The 19,498-nt window shown below is 42.6% G+C and overlaps 1 protein-coding gene across 5 annotated transcripts in view; it reads right to left on the reverse strand.

Moving 5' to 3' along the window:
* Positions 1 to 19,498, reverse strand: part of TMOD2 (tropomodulin 2) — a 66,714-nt gene that overhangs the window by 34,359 nt on the left and 12,857 nt on the right. For 4 of the 5 annotated variants that reach the window (XM_023227157.2, XM_023227156.2, XM_023227154.2 and 1 more), the window contains exons 2-7: positions 15,553 to 15,747; positions 13,751 to 13,907; positions 8,242 to 8,364; positions 4,781 to 4,867; positions 1,803 to 1,933; positions 133 to 240 (exon numbers count right to left, since the gene is read on the reverse strand). In XM_023227157.2, coding sequence (XP_023082925.1) covers positions 133 to 240; positions 1,803 to 1,933; positions 4,781 to 4,867; positions 8,242 to 8,364; positions 13,751 to 13,907; positions 15,553 to 15,678 — 732 coding nt within the window. In that variant the 5' untranslated portion in view covers positions 15,679 to 15,747. Of the gene's footprint in view, positions 1 to 132; positions 241 to 1,802; positions 1,934 to 4,780; positions 4,868 to 8,241; positions 8,365 to 13,750; positions 13,908 to 15,552; positions 15,751 to 19,498 lie in introns of all 5 variants that reach the window. The other variant, XM_023227153.2, reaches the window with a different exon arrangement.

Raw genomic sequence — 19,498 nt, forward strand, 5'->3', positions numbered from 1 at the left:
ATAATTTTGCTCATTAACTGTGTAGAATGTAAGTTTACCAGATCTAAAAAATTGTTAGCTAATGAAACAAATTAAATAGAGCCTCCAGTGGATTAAATAACTTCATGTTATATTTCTAAGAATTCTACTCACAATGGCCACAGGGTCATTGCTGCGAGTTGCGGCCAGGCTGAACTTCTTCACGTGAGTGTTGGTCTCCAGAGCCTTTGCAAATTCCCTCAGGGTTGGAATTGGAATGTTCTAAGACAGAGAAGACATGGCTAGTTGATGACCCATTCTGTGGAACACTTTTGCCAAGGTAAGAACCCACAACCTTTAAATACCATATGTGTGTAGAGAAATACATGATATCCCTTCTAAATGAGGGTCGTTACCTAGCCTTCAGCAACCAAGCTATCCTGAGCCAACAGCACCACTTAGTGTCCAACAGGGGAATCTAGTCTACCACTATGGTACCTCTTGAGTGTCGTCTTTCTGTTTTCCCTTACCAAGAAAGTATGCACATACTACACCTCCCTCTTTTTATTTTTCACTCTATATTCTAGCCAGACTGATATACTTGCCATTATTTTAATATACCACAGTCTTTTTTTTCAGACCTTTATATATGCTTTCCCCTTAGCCTGGAAATTCCTTTTGTCATTTTCTCTGATTAATTCCTACTCATCTTTCGAGACTCAGATATAATATCATCTCCTTTGTTTACTGGATCTCCTAGGTAGCATTAAAATTTTTCTTTCTTGCAACTCAATGACATTTGGGGGTTCACCACATCATGTTATAATTATCTGTTTAGTGTTTTTCTCCTAGTATAATATTTTTCAGAGTAAAGACTGAAAAAATCTTATTCATCTTTTAGTCCTTTTTCTAGATCATTTACCACAGTAATGACCACTGGGGAAGGATACAATATGGGGTGCAGTTAGAAGTGGAGAAGAGTCCTGGCTGCACTATAGGCTAGCTCTATGACCTTAACAACTCTTTAAGTCCCACTAATAATTAAATGAGATAATAAATTCCAAGTATTTAGTAAAGGACATGGCACATAGTACACACTCAATAAAAGTTGGTTATTATTAAATGCTAAGAACTGGCCCAAAAAGAATAAACAAAAGAGACTTCAGGTCTTCAGGTAATATTTACACACATACACACACACACACTCTCTCTCTCTCTTTCTTTCTCTCTCTCTCTTCTACTCTTCCCCTTTGAGAGTGGCATGACTTATCAAATTGAATAAAGTGGAAGTAACAACATCTTCAGTAACTTCAGAAACCAGGTCAAAACAGGTATTGTGGCTTCCTGCTTTCCATCTTTCTGTCTTGGATCACTCGCTCTGGGGAGCCACATGGTGAGAAATGGAGGCCTCTTCCCAACAGCCACATGAATCTGCCATCTTGGAACTGGATCCTCCTGCCCCAGGCAAGCCTGGTACTGCAGCCTTGGATGACAACTTCACTGTCACCTCATTTGAGACCCTGAGCCACACTATCCAGCTAGCCACTACCAGACTCCTGACACTGAAAAATTGTGTGAAATAATAAATGTCTGTTGTTTGAAGCCTCTAAATTTTAGAGTAATTTGTTACTCAGCAATAGATATAACTAATGTACTACACTTAACTCAGGTATGGTGATTCTTTTCAAATAATTGTAGAAATCACTGTTTTCCAAAACCCACTTCTTTTGAATAGGATACCTTGACTCCAACTCAGTGACTACAAAGAACTGCAAACAGGTGCTCTGGTAAGTTTTCTGACCTCATGATAAATTAAGTAACTGATGATAATCACAATGAAATACCTTAATGTTGTTGAGGTTGACTTCTTGCAAGCTAGGATCATTGGCTTTCATCTGCTGCAGGCTTATTTCCACATTTGTGGGATTGGGTGGTTCCTCAAATACTGGCTTTACCTTTTCACCTTTGACAACATCTAAAACACAAGTTTTCATTTTAAAAAAATGCAAAGTCTCTCCTATCAAAATCAGTGGCAACTTCCCAAAAAATGACATTTCTTTCATATGCTCTGATTCCAATAAGACTTTAATAGCAATGACAGTAGGTTTATCCTCAGCTGAGCAAGCATGGGAGTGGTGTAGCTCTGAGTCACAGTTTGGAAGGCTGGTGTTTCTCAACTGCAATGAGAATTCCCTGGGGCTAACACTGCATGGAGCCAAAAGTTCAGGAGGCCCTGCAGCAAACTCCAATGTTCAAAATATCCATGGGCAGTTATTGCTGCTCCATATGGACATCTGTCAGACTATACTAACTAGACTTCAGGATCTGAGATACAAATCAGACACCACAATAAGTCTTCACTTCCCAAACTCTAATACCCCTCTGGCCTCTTGATCATACCCTACCCTCCTCTGAGTTCTATTCTGGAGCTTTAGTTTTAAGGAAGGTATGGGAAGAGAAAGGGATAAAACAGAAGAATGGAAGTTAACAGAGATACAAAGAATTAACATCCCAACATACACAGAGCTCTTACAAATCAATAAGGCGACCCAACTAAAAATGAACCAATAATACGATCAGAAGAATCTGTCACTCAATCAAAAATATAAAAAAGTAACTAAGCTCCAAAATAAAGAAAGGAGATACCATTTCATTAACAAACAAGTGTGAAACAAGATAACATTTGGAGTTGGCAACAGTGTGGAGGAAAAAGCATCTTCCTACTTCTCTGTAAGTGAGAATGTGATCTGATGCAAATGTTTTGGGAGAGTAATTTGGCATTATCTATCACAATTTAAGATGTGCATGTTCTATGACCCAGCAATTCTATAGAAGTCTTATCTGCAAAAATAGCACAGATACATAAAGATATATATTCATGGATATTCCCTGTTCCCTGATATATTACTTGTGACAGCAAAACATGATAAAATGTCCATCAATATGAAAATGGGTAAATAAAGTATAGCATCATCACATAACAACTCATTGTCTATTCATTAAAAGAATCTATTCACGAGCCAGGCATGGTGGCTCACACCTATAATCCCAGCAACTCTCCTGCTTCCGGCTGAAGCAGGAGAGTTACTTGAGGCCAGAAGTTTGAGACCAGGCTGGGCAACATAGTGAGACCCAGTCTCTACAATAAATTTTAAAAATTAGCCAGGTGTAATTTTGCCTGTAGTCCTAGCTGCTCAGGGGACTAAGGTGGGAGAATCCCTTGATCCCAGGAGTCTGAGGCTGCAGTCAGCCATGGTAGTGACGCTGGACTCCAGCCTGGACAACAGAATGAGACCCTGCCTCAAAAAAAAAAAAAAAAAAAAAAAAAAAAAAAGGATCTTCATTATCTATCCATTAAAAAAGTTATCTACTCATTAAAAGAATGAAGGAAACCTACAGGTACTGATAAGAGACCACAATTTGAAGACAAGTTAATATTTGTGTGTATGTGTATGTATAAATGTCCAGAAGGTTATGCATCAGACTGTTAACAGCAAACATTGTCAGAATGTTACCCTTTGATACTGAAGCTAAAAAGGATGAGCATTTTTTATCCATAAGAAACAAGAAAGGCTAGCCTAGGCAACATAGCAAGATCCTGTCTCTACAAAATAAAAATAAAAATAATTAACTGAGTGTGGTGGCATGCACCTGTAGTCCCAGCTACTCAGGAGGCTGACTGAGAGGACTGTTTGAGTCCAGCAGCTGGAAGCTGCAAAGAGCTATGACTGCACCATTGTACTCCAGCCTGGGCAACAGGCAAGCCTCTATCTCAAAAAATAAAAGGAATATTGCTCATTGTGTGTCTAAATTACCACTATAAATAATATTTCATATATACACTACTGAGATTAGAAAGCATCTCCCAAGTCTCTATTAAGTGAATAAAATAAAATTAACCTAAGAAAAGTTGTAATCCTAAAAATGAACTGGGTGTGGTGGCACACGCCCATAGTCCCAGCTACTCATGAGGCTGAGGCAGGAGAACTGCTTGAACCCAGAAGGTCGAGGTTTCAGTGAGCCCAGATCGCGCCACTGCACTCCAGCCTGGGTGACAAAGCAAGACTCCATCTCAAAAAAAAAAAAAGCTGTAATTTTCTATGAGTTTTCAAAGCACATGCATCACACTGTACTGAAATGACCTGAATATTGGTCCTTCCTTACCCCAGACAGATAAATTTCTTTGGGCAAGGACCACTTTCATCTTTGTTCCTAATCCTAGAACATTCCTGAAACATAGTAGGTATTCAGTGGATGACTGATGAATGAATGAATAAAAAAGTCTGATTAATTGTTTACTGCTACAGGAAATGTTGACATAGAAGATGGTGGTGTGGAATGTCCTGTGCACGTAAGTCCATGCCAGCATGTCTTTCATGCCAACTGAGGGAAGTGGGCATTCAAATTCTAACGATAAGCTCTATTACTGAGACAAAAAGACACTCAAATAGAGAAGGGAACTTATTTAAGCTGCCATAATTGATTAAAACATCCTTAGGAACATGAAACTCTGCATTTTGTGATGACTAAGCAATCTCATATCAGCATTTTTTTTTCATGAATATGGATTATATCATTTAATGCAGATCCATATATCAACAATTTCATCTTCTGACTAAACAGACCTACCAAGAAAGTGTTCTGGGCAACACACACTGATTTGTACTAGTTTCACCGCCAGATGGCGCTTTCATTGTCAGTTGCTCCGTATCCTAGCCAAATGAGAGAGTGCAAAGCCTGCAAGAGTCAACAGGCCTCTCTCCTACCAGCAACCCTGGAGGCTCCAAAGCTTTACAAAACTACAGATTCCACATCAACTTACTTCTGACAGGCCCTTTGCCACCTTTATTGTTGGTTGTTTCTTCATCGAACTTTGGATTGTTGAGCAAATTGTGTACTCCAAGGACAGCTAAAAACAGACAGTCAACAAATGAGCATTATGTTTGGAGAAGCACATGAGGATGTCCACATTGTTAATATGCCCCTTGAAGAACAATTCTTTACATCATAAATGTAAGTCCCTGAGTCCTCTTTCCTTGCACAGTGTGTGGTACATGTATAGTGTTAAACACACTTACTTGAAAACCCTCCTTTCAAGACCACCAGTAATCTTCATGTCTTTCTTTTTTTTTTTTTGAGACGGAGTCTCGCTCTGTCACCCAGGCTGGAGTGCAGTGGCGGGATCTCAGCTCATGCAAGCTCCGCCTCCCGGGTTCACGCCATTCTCCTGCCTCAGCCTCCTGAGTAGCTGGCACTACAGGCGCCCGCCAACTCGCCCGGCTCGTTTTTTGTATTTTTTTTAGTAGAGACGGAGTTTCACCAGGTTAGCCAGGATGGTCTCGATCTCCTGACCTCGTGATCCGCCCGCCTCGGCCTCCCAAAGCGCTGGGATTACAGGCTTGAGCCACCGCGCCCGGCCAATCTTCATGTCTTTCTACATCTCCACATGTAGAACCATTTAGGGTCTGAGGAACAGTGGCCTAGTTATGGCCACAATTTACTGAAAATCTGCCTAGACCAGTTTTCTCATCTGTAAAATGAGAAGGTAGGACTGAGACTAATGATTTTCAAGATCTAACATTATATAGATGACTGCATATATTTTTCCAGAGGCCTCTTTCAATGTCAGCCTCCTCATCTCTCAGTACCAAATATAATTGTCTCTAGAGCATTCCAGCGTGGGGAAAAAAAACCAACATCAGCAATAAAAGGTCAGTTAAGCGTACTGAGATTTTCAGCTTCCTGTATTACACAGAATTTGCACCAGGAGGCAGCATAGGATGCAGGAAACAACATTGGGGAAGAACGAACGCGGGGCTGGACTGAACCTGCAGCTTCTATGCAGATTTCCCTTTGCTAATGAAATTCTAGATGACATTGGCCACCTGGAGAAGGATCCCAAAAGGGATAATAATCTGTTGACAGGTGGCAGAGGAGTGCCTCTGAGATGCTCATCAGCTGTACTGTAAGCTACATATTGAAGGAGGGAGGCAGCTGGCACAGCACAAGGAAGGGCAAATGGTCAGAGCTAGCAAGGACCCGGTGAAGAGGGGGACTTGGGAGCAGTCAAGAATCCTGACTCTGACACATGTTAAACTGTGTGACTCGGGAAGTTGTTAAATGCCTGAGTCTCCGTTTCCTCATCTGTAAAACAGGGATAATAATTATACTTTATTACCAAGATTAAATGACTTTCTATGTGTCAGGCACCGTTCTAAGTGCTTTACAAATTCTTGTTAAATAAATAAGAATTTGTCACTGTGGGCTGGGTGTGATGGCTCATGCCTATTATCTCAGCACTTGGGAGGCCGAGGTGGGCGGATCACGAGGTCAAGAGATCGAGACCATCCTGGCCAACATGGCGAAGCCTTGTCTCTACAAAAAATACAAAAATTAGCTGAGCGTGGAGGTGGGCTCCTGTAATCCCAGCTACTTGGGAGGCTGAGGCACAAGAATCACTTGAACTCAGGAGGCGGAGGTTGCAGTGAGCAGAGATTGCGCCATTACACTCCAGCCTGGGTGAGAGTGAGACTCCATCTCAAAAAAAAAAAAAAAAAAAAAGAATTTGTCACTGTGTCTCTGTGAAGGGGACAGGAGAAGAAGAAGGTGTACCATACTGAGGCCACACAACGAACACATCTTCTTGTTCTGGCTCCATGCTCACCAAGGAACTTCTAATTACAATTTGGCTCCCATTGCCAGGTTTTCGTTTTTATCTGTTATCTGTGAATTGGGCTAATGGATCAGTTCCCACCACTTTGCTCCAATCTGACTACTTCCATGTATACTGATAAGATCAGATTTCCAGTCCAGAGCTCCCACAGTTTAGGGCTGGGAACTAGACTCTGGATGGTGACCACACTGACACCCAGCCAGTCTAAGAGGCGCTGTCTTGCAGGTCAACTACCATTCTCTTGAAGAACTTTCTCTCTGCTCTCTATCTGCCACAATAACACAGGCAATACACGACACTCTTTCTTATCTAAAACTCAATGGCTGCCAGCCCATCTGCCCATGGGGCTGCCTTCAGTCTTCCAGAAGGGTCTACCCTAAAGAAGATGCTGCCAACACCCCCAGCCAAGCTCCCTTCTGAATTCCTAGGGAACACAGGACGAGGGAGGGAAGCTGAGTAAGGATGAACAAGGATAGTTTTCTATTTGGATTCTCTCGCCAGTTTTACTGTATGAATTTCAGGATCTAGTATCTTCCAAATAATTGATGTTTTTCTCTTTTTCCTTTCTCAAGGCGTTTCCTGGGAATTCAAGTTCAGCCTGGCATTCTCCCTCTGGGCAATTCTGGTGGAGACCATGAAGCAACCCCTGGGAGGACCAGTAACCATAACAGGATCCCTCCACAGCAACCCCAGGGCTAAGATCAGTGGGTGCAAAACACCTTCTTCACCAGGTGAAGCAAGTGCCTCAACTCCTGCAGTGGCCAATATTAAGTTCACAAACATGGGAGCTTCCTGACATCATCAGAGAAGGAATGAGAATGGAATTGAGATGGCTGGTACATATTAGAATAAGGCTGGTTCTCCTGGGAGGAAAGAGGTGATTATTACATATGTCTTCCAATGGAATAAAAATTCTTGCTAAAGCTGTGGACTTGTTTTTAAAGCACCTCTATCCTGTGGGGATCTAATAACCCTGTGTATGTAGAAGGAAGATCTAATGTATAAATATACTGGTACATGCAGAAAATCTTTCTTGAAGGCTATACAAGACTCGAGAGTGGGCCTAGGCAATTAAGGTCGAGAGACTTACTTTTCATTATACATTCTTTTTGTACTCTTTGACTTTTTTCTACTGCATTTTAGATAATAATAATTATAATCATTATTATGTTGCTATTGTTAAGACTAGAAGGCTAACAGACCTCTTAGCATTTTCTGAATCAAAATGGAACAGTGACCGTGGGAAGAACCAGAACTTCATAGAAATGTTGTGATGATAAAATGCCAAGTGTGAAAGCTCCTTAGAAAGCAAAAGAACTGTTGTTTTATTCTTTAAGTTCTCAACACTCCTTCATATTTGTTTGCTTTAATTTCTCACAGTAACTCTTGAGTTTTGCGGGATGGGTATTATTTGCAGCTGAAATAGAGCAAAATAACATTTGCTTAGAGAGGTTAAGTCACCTGCATTAAGACTGACAGCTCCATAATGGCTGGTGTCAACCTGCTATTCTCCTTCCTACAGAGAAGCTCAAAGGCTGCTGGCATGGGTGCCAGTGCATGATGGGAGGTCATGGAGCTAGACAGGAAAGTTCCCAGAGTTCAGGACTAACCTGCAAGATCATAGAGTTCGGTGTCAGAGGCACTGGCCAAAGCTTCTTCCAGTTCTGGGTCAAGGGTCACTTTTTCTTCTTTACGAGTTTCTACAGGCTTTTCTTTAGGGATAAAGACTCTCCCTTTAAATCAGAAGAAAAACAAAAATATTGAGTACTACTGCCTTATTGGTAGGGTAAGTAGACTGAGCAGAGAATGCAGTTCTGGTCATTGAGATCCATATGATTAAGCCAGTTCACATCCAACTGAGATTCCTGGATGGCCAGGATGGTGCCAACATCGATAAGTCACTGTCAGAGGGAAGGAACACTGCAGGAGGAATCCTGCATTCTGCCACACAGAGATCTGAGACTATAGTCCTTAAACACAGAGGGCAATGGTGGCTTCTACCCCTTTCCTATTGGCGGTACTGCCCTTGGGTCTGGGCAGGAGAGGTCCTGCCCTGAGTCGTGCACTTTAGAGGACCCCATACTAGTCTTCCTGTGGCTGCACCTCTCGGGAGAAACCATGAGGCCAAAGGGATATTCCCATCTAGCATATAGGCCACTTTCTAGACCACACTTCAGGAACCTAGGACCCTGGAATGTCTTGCCCAAAGAGCCCCGTGCCTGCCTCTAGGGCCTCCATAAGCCCCTTCCCATGTCTATCCTCCTGAAGGCAGGTCACGCTGCTGGGTGTGTACTCCCAGGTCAAGGGGAGGCTATTTGTGGGGGAGCCTGGATGAAGCTTGGATATGTGGGCTTGGGTGTCCAACATGTGTGTTTGAGGCCCTGGCAGTGTGGCACAGATCAATATCCCTGCACGGAACTCTTGGAAGTCTAAGAATATTGGCCTTCTAGGTATATCTAAAGGAGGATACAGCATATTTTAATGGTTTGTTAGCCTTTAAATATTTGGAAAATGTGGTATGTGGGCTTCTATTTGTATTCTTGTCTTGGACCCTGCAAATGTTAAAAGCAGGTTCATATAAACAGCACCGGGGTTCCTGAGTAACAAACTGGCGAGCCCCTGGGGTACTTCCTCTAAATTGGGAATGCAGACAACTAGCATGCCACATCTGGGGTCAGGTGGGCTAGTGTAGTGACCTAGGGACATAGCCACCAGTCTAGAGTCACCAAAGCAGGCATGATTGTAAGGAAAAATCAGGGTCACTATACTTGGAGATAGATAGTGGGGGTCTGTGAGCAACAAGGCATTCTGTGCTTCCCACAGATGCATCCTCTGCTGCCATCTCCCACTTCATCCTGTCAGTCAGATTCCATTTATTTTGTCCCCCATTCATTTCTGAAAATACTGGTATCAATTCCCTAACTCCCAGCTCAAACTTCTGGACCGATGAAATAACACAGCTGTACCCAGGAGGATGGCACAGTTCCTGCTCCTAACTTCCATCCATGCCAACAAATCCACTTCCCACACATGCACCCAGGACATTCTAGAGCCATGATCAAAACACCCCAGAGCATTCATATTCCTTTCTAATTCTTCCCAGCTTTTGACTCTTGGTTTCTCTCTTTTTTGAAGCTGGTCTTACTTTTTGGGCATAATCTTTGAAATTGTTCTCTTCCATTTTGATTTTTAGAGTTCCCTAAAGGCTCATCTGGCCCCAGTTTCAGACCACTGGGACCCAAGTTCTCTCCAGGTCTCCTTAGCTAGGCTGGCTTATCCCACTCCCATGGGAAAGGAAAAGGTCCAACCCAAAGTCAATAACCCTCCTGCATGAGAACTCTCCAGGAGACTTCCCTGATTACAAGGGCTGTGTATTTCCTGTTTTACCATATTGTCAAATGGCTGGATGAGTAAACAGGAGCGTGTCAGAGCTGGGCACTCCAAAGACAGGAAAGAAAGGCACTGCTTGTGGTCAGTCTGGGGCATCCTGGCAACAAGGTCGTTATCACTGACATGCATCCTACTTCCTGCCTTGGGATCACTTTAGCCGCCACATTTCTCAGAAGGAAGGAAAATACACTGGGAAACAAAGTAGGAGGATGGCCAGAAGATAGAAAATGGAAAAAGAAATCAACTAATCAGTAACATCTCAAATACTGGGGTTAATCTCAGACTTAATATTCCTAGTATCTATGGCCTGAAACATTTTCTTTCTGGCCAAGATGATCTTAGATCTAGAGTCAAAATAAGATTTCTTTCTTTATTTTTTTGTTTTTAAAGACAGGGTTTCACTCCCTCACCCAGGCTGGAGTGCAGTGGTGCAATCATAACTTACTGTAACCTTGACCTTCTGGGCTCGAGCAATCCTCCTGCCTTGGCCTCCCAAAGTGCTGGGATTACAGGCATGAGCCACTGTGCCCAACCTAATATAGGATTTTCTAAGTTCCTCTTTCCTGGTACTAAACATGAGGTACACAACTATTGGTATTCAGGAGAACTGCTGATACAAAGCCATTCCTGGAGGTCCAACCAAATAACAAGTTCTAAGCAAAACTCTGCACCAGAGTAAAATCTAGCCCAGGCACCTGAGGTGTGCCAGCACACAGTATTCAGCACTGCGGTTGTGCAGCCTCTCTTGAGGACCTCATAGCAGCTTCCCGCTGCTCCTGGATGGTCTCACTGGTCCTTCTGGGGGCCCTGCATACTCTTCACTCTGCTCTGCTGCTCTGATTATAAAACTTGCTCCCTGCTCATTTTATTCAATTGTGCTACTTCTCAACCTTCTCCTAAGCCACACTATGCAACTGTATACCCTTTTTATATCTCTATTACTCAGACAGCTCCTACGTTCCTAACTCTCCCACCAGCCATCTGGAGATCAATCTTGATCATGAGATAATTGACCACAGCCACTCCTAAGACCTCTACACTAAGAACAAAAGATAACAGCTTTTCCCTTATTATGCTGTCACTACTTGATGTTAATTGGGACTTTATTGAAGATTTGACATAATTTTTTTCACAATTAAATTAGACCAATAGCAACTATGCAGCTATAGAAACAGCCCCATATTTTCACAGTAATCTGTGATTATTTGCCTGGTTTGTAACTGTTCACAATTACTTTATTTATTATTTTTTTGGAGGCAGGATCTCACTTTATCACCCAGGCTGGAGTGCAGTGGCAGGATCATAGCTCATGGCAATCTTGAACTCCTGGGTTCATGGGATCCTTCTGCCTCAGCCTCCCAAAGTGCTGGAATTACAGGTGAGAGCCACCACATGTGGCCCAATTTTACTTTCTTTTTTTTGTTTTATTTTTATTTTTATTTATTTATTTATTTTGAGACGGAGTCTCGCTTTGTCGCCCAGGCTGGAGTGCAGTGGCACCATCTCGGCTCACTGCAAGCTCCACCTCCTGGGTTCACGCCATTCTCCTGCCTTAGCCTCTGAGTAGCTGGGACTATAGGCACGCACCACCATGCCCGGCTAATTTTTTGTCTTTTTAGTAGAGACGGGGTTTCACCGTGTTAGCCAGGATGGTCTCGATCTCCTGACCTCGTGATCCGCCCACCTTGGCCTCCCAAAGTGCTGGGATTACAGGCGTGAGCCACCGCGCCTGGCAATTTTACTTTCTTAACGACATTCTCAATGGTGCGTGACCCACTGAATGTGTGCAATACAGAGGGCAGCCTGGGCATTATGTGAGACAAGGCAGTAGCACTCTGCCTCATGCCAACTAGGAGCTGGATGCTCCTGCTCCCACTGCTGCAGTACAGATTTCTGAGATGCCATTCACTTGAACCCATGTTTATCAAGTGCCTCCCATGCCAGTTTCTGTGCCAGGATAAAAAAAAGACCCTATCACATGAAAACATGCAAAAACCAAAGTAAATAAAGTGATAAACATTGTCACAGTGTTGTGAAAGCAATAAGCACCTGTCATAGTAGAAAGAAGAGAGGTCAGAGAAAGCCTGAGGCCCTGAAATTTAAGCTAAGACCCTTAGGATGTGAAAAATGGGGACATGAGTCAGAAGGAAGAGTCCATGAGAAGACCAGCCTGAGGGAGGAAAAGAACTCAGCAGGTTCAGGGAAGTGAATGAAGACAGTGGGGCCTGAGGATTAGCAAGGGAAGGCCAGATGCAGGTAGAGAGCTGGATGGAGGCTATATCTACTTTAAAGACCACAGTAAGGATTTGAGACATTAAGAAGGGAAATGCCAAGATTTTGTTTATTTGTTTATTTATTTTAAGACAGGGTTCTACTCGGTTGCCCAAGCTGTAGTGTAGTGACATGATCACGGCTCACTGCAGCTTTGACCTCCTGGGTTCAAGCGATCCTCCCATTATCAGCGGCTAAGTAGCTGGGAACATGGGTGCGCCATCATGCTTGGATAATTTTTGTATTTTTTGTAGAGATGGGGTTTTGCCATGTTGCCCAGGCTGGTCTTGAACTCCTGGGCTCGAGTGATCCTCCTGCCTCAGCCTCCCAAAGTGCAGCAATTACAGGTGTGAGCCACTGTGCCCAGCCAACATGATCTGATTTGTATTATAAAAAGATTGTAATTGCTGTGAGGTTATCAACAATTCCATTAGAATCTTTGGGGTCAAGTCAGCATCTATAGCTGAGGAAGCTGGACAGGCTACTGATAGTCACTCTTCCTCCCAAGGGAGCACAGGGTCGGGAGCTAAGGAGAAGCGTTCCCTATTCTTGGCTCAGAGCTCAGTCCTGGCAATGGAAAAACATCTCCTTGCTCCTCACAGCCTTCCTAGCTCTGTCATCCTGTATCTCTCACTAGACTACAAGCTCCTTGAGGGCAGGGCAGGGTCTTATTTGCCTGTGGTTCTAGCATCTGGCCACAAGGCTCTGCACAGAGGAGGCACTCAGTAGATGATGGATACATGAATGACTGCACTGAACTTTAATGGTAGCCTCTAAGGTTAGAGGTGCAGTGCTACAGCCATCCTGGACATGGAGCAGAAAGGCCTTGAGGGACTTCCAAAGTTGGTAAAGCACCAGGCTAAGAGAAACACACCAGTGCCTAGGAAACTCTCAGGCATGACACCACCTCACATTTTCAAAACTTTCTTTGGGGTTTGAGATTTTTTCAATAAACTAATTTGAGAACCATCACACCCTAAGCAGTTAGCCTATATATTTGATCATGTTTCTTTTTTCCTTCAATGTATTCTCCCCAACTCATCCTCCCCTGACTAATGGCATCCTATACCATAGCGATACATATATTACAACTGATGAACTTTCACGGAGACATTATTACCCAACGTCCACAGTTTCCATTAGGGTTCTCCCTTGGTGTTATATTTCCTATGGGTTTGGCCCATTGTAGAATGACATGTGTCTCACAGCCATGATTCTTTTTAATACTGAATCCAGTTCATGGGCTTATTTCCCATTTCCAGGACAGTTCCCTTGCTTGACTCTCCACGACAATAAAATAAATACTGAATCCAGTTCATGGCTTATTTCCCATTTCTGGGACAGTTCCTTTGCTTGACCCTCCATAACAATAAAAGAGGTACTCTTAATTAAGAGAGCCTCCGTTCCAAAAAAGAAAAGAGTGCCTCCGTTCCAAGACGCTCTGCCTGTGGTCCTTACCTTTCTTTTCTCCAGTGAAGGGCACAAAGTCCTCTCTGTCTTTCTGTTCCAAAGCCTCCTTCTCCAGGTACATGAGGAGGTGCTCACGGTCAAAGGGGCCGGTGGCTGCCTTCTGTGTCTGGTCTTTCTGTCGAAATCCAGCCGGTAGCATGGCACTCTGACAAGACAGAGGTGTGAGCAGGAAGGAAGATGTCTGCCGGCCTGTACTTTGCTACTTCCTCTTCCACCCCGACTCACTATGTGCTGGGGAAGCAGGAAGGATACCTATGCAGAATGTGCATGTGAGCTGAGGGCTGGGGGCTCTGGGACGTCTCTGAGGCCTTACTTGTTCTAATGTTCTGGGCTGACAGGGGGCTCCCAATGAGCTCAAGCAGCGCAGAGATGGCTAGAGCAGTCTCTGAGTCTTCTGAAGCTGCCTCCTAGAACACGGAGGCAAAAGACCTCTTTCCTTGTAGATCACGCTTAGGTTTGGCTAGGGCTTCACCCAAGGAGCTCCCAGGCAGAAATATGAGACTCTAACAAGGAGCTGACATGGGGAACCCCTCTCCTGCAGAAGCAGCCAAGCTGATAAGTAACTATTACGATGATATTAATGCCTGCTTGATAAAACTTTGCAATTCCTTCCTTAAGTCAAAGAAAAAAAAACAACAGAATACCTGTATTTTTAAAAGTAAACACCATATCCAAAGTATCTGATGTATCGGAATACTATATACATAATTTTGTTTTAGTTACATTTTTATTTATAGTAAAATCACTATTTTGGATGCCTCCAATTCTAAGTTTAAGATCATACCAGCAGGTATGAAGAAAGTGCTTGCTAAACAAACAATACAACAAGAGACTTAGCTTTTCAAGAATTCATAAAAACATTGGAAACTCCATTGAAATGAACTTGATATCATGATTATAGTCAATCTAATCTATTCGTTGTTATAAGTTCATCAAAGAGTTCACATTATTTGTGCATTTGAAATAAATTAGATATTTTTTAAAAATCTGCATTTGGGGTCGGCTGTGGTGGCTTATGCCTGTAATCAAGCACTTTGGGAGGCTGAGGTGGGCAGATTACCTCAGGTCAGGAATTCGAGACCAACATGGTCAACATGGCGAAACCCTATTTCCACTAAAAATACAAAAATTAGCCAGGCATGATGACATGTACCTGTAATCCCAGCTACTTGGGAGGCTGAGGCAGGAGAATTGCTTGAACCCAGGAGGCGGAGTTTGCAGTGAGCCGAGATCATGCCACTGCACTCCAGCCTGGGTGACAGAGTGAGACTCTGTCTCAAAAAAAAAAAAAAAAAAAAAAAAAAAAAAAAAATCCGCATTTGGGGTTTAAAACCTGGTTTAAATACCATCTCTGACACTTACCAGTGTCGAATCTTATATAAATTACCTCTCCATGTCTGTCTCCTCATTTATGAAATGGGGATAATATAGTTTACCTCAAGAGCTTCTGTGCCCAGAGAAATGTATGACTCAGGAAAAACTCAGTAAGATTTGCTCTCTCTTCCTCTTTCCTTCTTTTTCCCCGTCAGACTAGTCCTTTCTCAACCAATGGAAAATATTTCCCCCCATTTACATTAGGCTGTTTTTTGAGAAATACATTTGCTGTATCACACTGTAGTGGCTATGAGGTTCTCTATGAATTTGTAAACACAGGTGACCCAGAACCAATCAGAGGAAGAAAAGAAAATGTGCATTCAGAGCTAAGGGCTTTCTACCATTGTTTAAGGACCAAGCCATGCCATTTATCCATACTATCATCAACCACTCTGCTTCAGTTCCATGTCACTAACCTCGGGATCTAGGTCATCTAGAACATTTTCCAACTGTTTCAGTTCCTCTTCTGAGAGTTTGCCAAGAAGCTCATCTTCATCAATGTTCTTGTATTTCTCCAGCTCTTTTTGAAAGGGGAGTGCCATGGCTTCTTATATGCCTTTCTCATGGGCCACGCACATTTAAATGGTCCAGTTTCTTGAGACTTCAGAATACTGCTAATAAAAAAGAAACACAATAAAAAAGAATCTCCATTTTGTAAATAAGACTTATTAACAGGAGACAGAACTATGCCTCCAATGGAGCCTATTGTATTGAATGAATAATTCAACAAAAAGGTAGTATTTCCTTCATTTGCAGAGCAACCTGACAGCTTACAAAGTGTTTTCACATATTTCACTTATCTTGATCTTTACAACAATCCTGTGAGGAAGCCCAAGCCGGTATTATCGTTCCCATTTTATAGATGACAATTCTGAGGTGAAGGTGGCCTAGTGCTTTGCTTGAGGTCACAGAGCTGGGATGGGTGAGCCCTGCCTTCTGATTCCCAGCGTCGTGGGTGCTTTTCCATTATACTACTCTGCCTTCCCTGGCTCTCCACAGAAAAACAGGGGAGAACAATGCACTAATTGTAAGGCAGTTGTAAGAAGCATACTTGTGTCTTTTCAGGGAGAGACTGATGTGAAGAATACAAAATGGGATTCATTCAGGAACGAGAGTTTGGAACGTCTATGTGAGAAAGCATTGTCCAGTAACTTCCCTGCAATTAAACTAAGTGCGATTCTAAGATCCTGGCCACATGAGCACTCTCTCTATTTTTCTCCTGGCTTTGTCTTCCATTCTATTTCTAGTCTCATTTCCTTTTCGTTCTACCTATTCATTCTTTATACCCCCAGACCGTTCTTCTCTCAACCCTTATTTTTTATATTACCTCACTTCTAAATTTTCACCCCAAATGCAATTTTTACTCAATCCCTTCCTCCTTGCAGAGGATTCTACAGATCTTCCTTAGAAAGGTAATATTCAAGAAACAGTAATGTACTTCACTGACTGTGTTTCTCTTTAGGAGGTATTACCACCAATCACATCTTTCAGCCCAGTAAATATTTGTTATATACCTACTATTTGCAGGCATAGTTCTAGAAAACACAAATATAAAGATAAACAAGATATGCCCCCTTTCCCCAAGAAGATCACAGCTTAGTGAGACAGGCACACAAACAGCAATAATGGTGTAAGTATTAGACGTAATGTATAAAGTAGGTTTAAAAACACATGAGGAGGCCGGGCACGGTGGCTCACACCTGTAATCCCAGCACTTTGGGAGGCTGAGGCAGGTGGATCACCTGAAGTCAGGAGTTTGAGACCAGCCTGACCAACATGGTGAAAGCCCGTCTCTACTAAAAATACAAAAATTAGCTGGGTGTGGTGGCATGTGCCTGTAGTCCCAACTACTTGGGAGGCTGAGGCAGGAGAACTGCTTGAACCTGGGAGGCAGAGGTTGCAGTGCTGAGATGGTGTCACTGCACTTCAGCCTGGGTGACAGAGTGAGATTCTGTCTCAAAAAAAAATACATATATATATATATATATAGCAAAATGACCCCTTCCCCAAGATCACAGCTTAGTGAGACAGACACAAGAACAGTAATAATGCTGTAAGTATTAGACATAATGTATAAAGTAGGTTTGAAAACACATGGGGAAATAATCACTAAGTAGGGGAAGTTTGAGGGGAAACTGTGAAAAAGAGGTTGTATTTAAGCATTGAAGGAAGAGATCATAAGGTGGACACGGATGGGCCAGTGTCATTCTAGGAAAAGGGAACAGCACAAAGGGGTACAGGATAAGACAGTAAATGATATGCTGGTAGAGCAGGCAGCGTGGTGAGAGAGGGGGATTCATGGAGGAAGGGAGAGGAAAGAACTAAAGACGAGGATGGGACATCTGTGAAGGGCCTTCCTTCCACGCCTTGCTAAGGGACCTGGACTTTATTATGTTGGGAATGGCAAGCCACCACAGCTTCTTAAAGTAGGGGAGTGATCTGAACACGCCAATCTTTTTTTATGACTTCAAATCATAAGAATGAAGAACGAGTTGGCATGGAATGAGACTGGCTGCAGGTGGGCCTCTTAAGGGCTATTAGAATAGTGTTCCCTTTCCTTTGTGAATTCAACTGCTCACAATGTTCAGGTTTGTGGTTTCTGTGTCGATACTCCTTTCACACGCAATGCAACGCTCTTTTCCATTAGCTCACCTTCTTATTTATTAATACAGAGGTAGGGTCTCCCTGTCACCCAGGCTGGAATGCAGTGGTACCATCTTGGCTCACAGCGACCTCCACCTCCTGGGCTCATGTGATCCTCCCACCTCAACCTCCAGAGTAGCTGGGATTACAAGTGTGCACCACCACACCCGGGACTACAGGAATGTGCCACGATGCCCAGCTAATTTTTTAATTTTTTTTTTTTTTATAGAGAGAAGGTCTTCCAGCCTTCCTTTTTTTTTTTTTTTAAGTTTCAATGACTATATTCTAGTAAACAAACAAACAAAAATCCTACTAAAGTCAGAGAAACCAATTGGATCTATACGCTTTGTTCTGGCGCCAGCTACCACTAAATTATTGCATCACACAGGACAAGGATGGCCCTTATCCATCAAATGAATTGGTTGAACTACCCTACTTAATGGATTCTAAAATGCACACTTTGCCACATTTAACATTCTGAAATTGAGATGTGTCTTAGAATTGATGGTGTCCTACAATTACTGTTGTCCCAGCAGTAGTAAAAATGTACTTGTCATTGCTTGTATCTAAATATCATAAGCACCAGCTTCAAAACTAGCAGAGTGGATGTCAAGGACTTGGAAGGAAATCCCAGAGACAACTGTGAAATACTCTTTTAAAATTTAGAAAGCAGACAATCGTGGGCAGGTGACAACGCAGGTATCTTTAGCAGCACTCCCAAAGAGCGGTCCAGATTAGGAGAGTTGTTCCACATAATTACAGAGTGAGTTTAAGTGCCCAGTTCAATGGCTTTCAGTTTTAGTTTTGTTTTTTACAGATTTTTAAAATTACCACTAGATGGCACAGAGGAAATTATTATGTGGAAAAGAACCAGATATGGATGAGTAAATAGTGATCTAAAATGTTGGACTCTTGAGTGTGAAGAAGTTTTAAGAATATCAACCAATGAATGCATTTCACTTACATTTCCCCTTTTATGTATGCACAGGAGAGATACATGATTTTAAAAATCCATGTATATTCATAGGACATTTATTTGTAATTGCCAAAAATTGAAAACAATCTGAATGACAGTAAATGAATAAAAAACAAATTGTGACCAGGCAGTGGCTCACGCCTGTAGTCCCAACGCTTTGGGAGGCTGCGGCAGGAGGATTTCTTGAGTCCAGGAATTTGAGACCAGCCTGGGCAACACAGTTGAGACCCCATTTCTACAAATGTTTTTGTTTTTTAATTAGCTGGGTGTGGTGGCATATGTCTGTAGTCCCAGTTCTTTGGGAGGTTGGGGTGGGAGAACTGCTTGAGCCAGGAGGTTGAGGCTGAAGTGAGCTATGATTGCACCACTACACTCCAGCCTGGGCAACAGAGTAAGACCCTATCCCTAAATAAAGAAATAAAAATAAATTGTCGTATATCCACAAAATGGAATACTTCTCAGCAATAAAAGGGAATGAACTATTGATGTACACAAAACATGGATGAACCTCAAAATAATTATAATGAGAGAAAGAAGACCAAAAAGAATGTACACTGCAGGATTCCATTTATCTAAAATTTTTGAACATGTAAACTGGTCTATATGATGGAAAGAAATCAGAGCTGCATAGGCATGGGAGAAAGGTGGTGGGGGGACGGATGAGAGGAATGACATAGGGGCATGGGGAATCTTTTGGGGATGTTACATATGTTTACTATCTTTTTTTCTTTTTTTTTTTTTTT

Source organism: Piliocolobus tephrosceles, chromosome 6 (assembly GCF_002776525.5).
Source record: "Piliocolobus tephrosceles isolate RC106 chromosome 6, ASM277652v3, whole genome shotgun sequence".
Lineage (NCBI taxonomy): Eukaryota > Metazoa > Chordata > Mammalia > Primates > Cercopithecidae > Piliocolobus > Piliocolobus tephrosceles.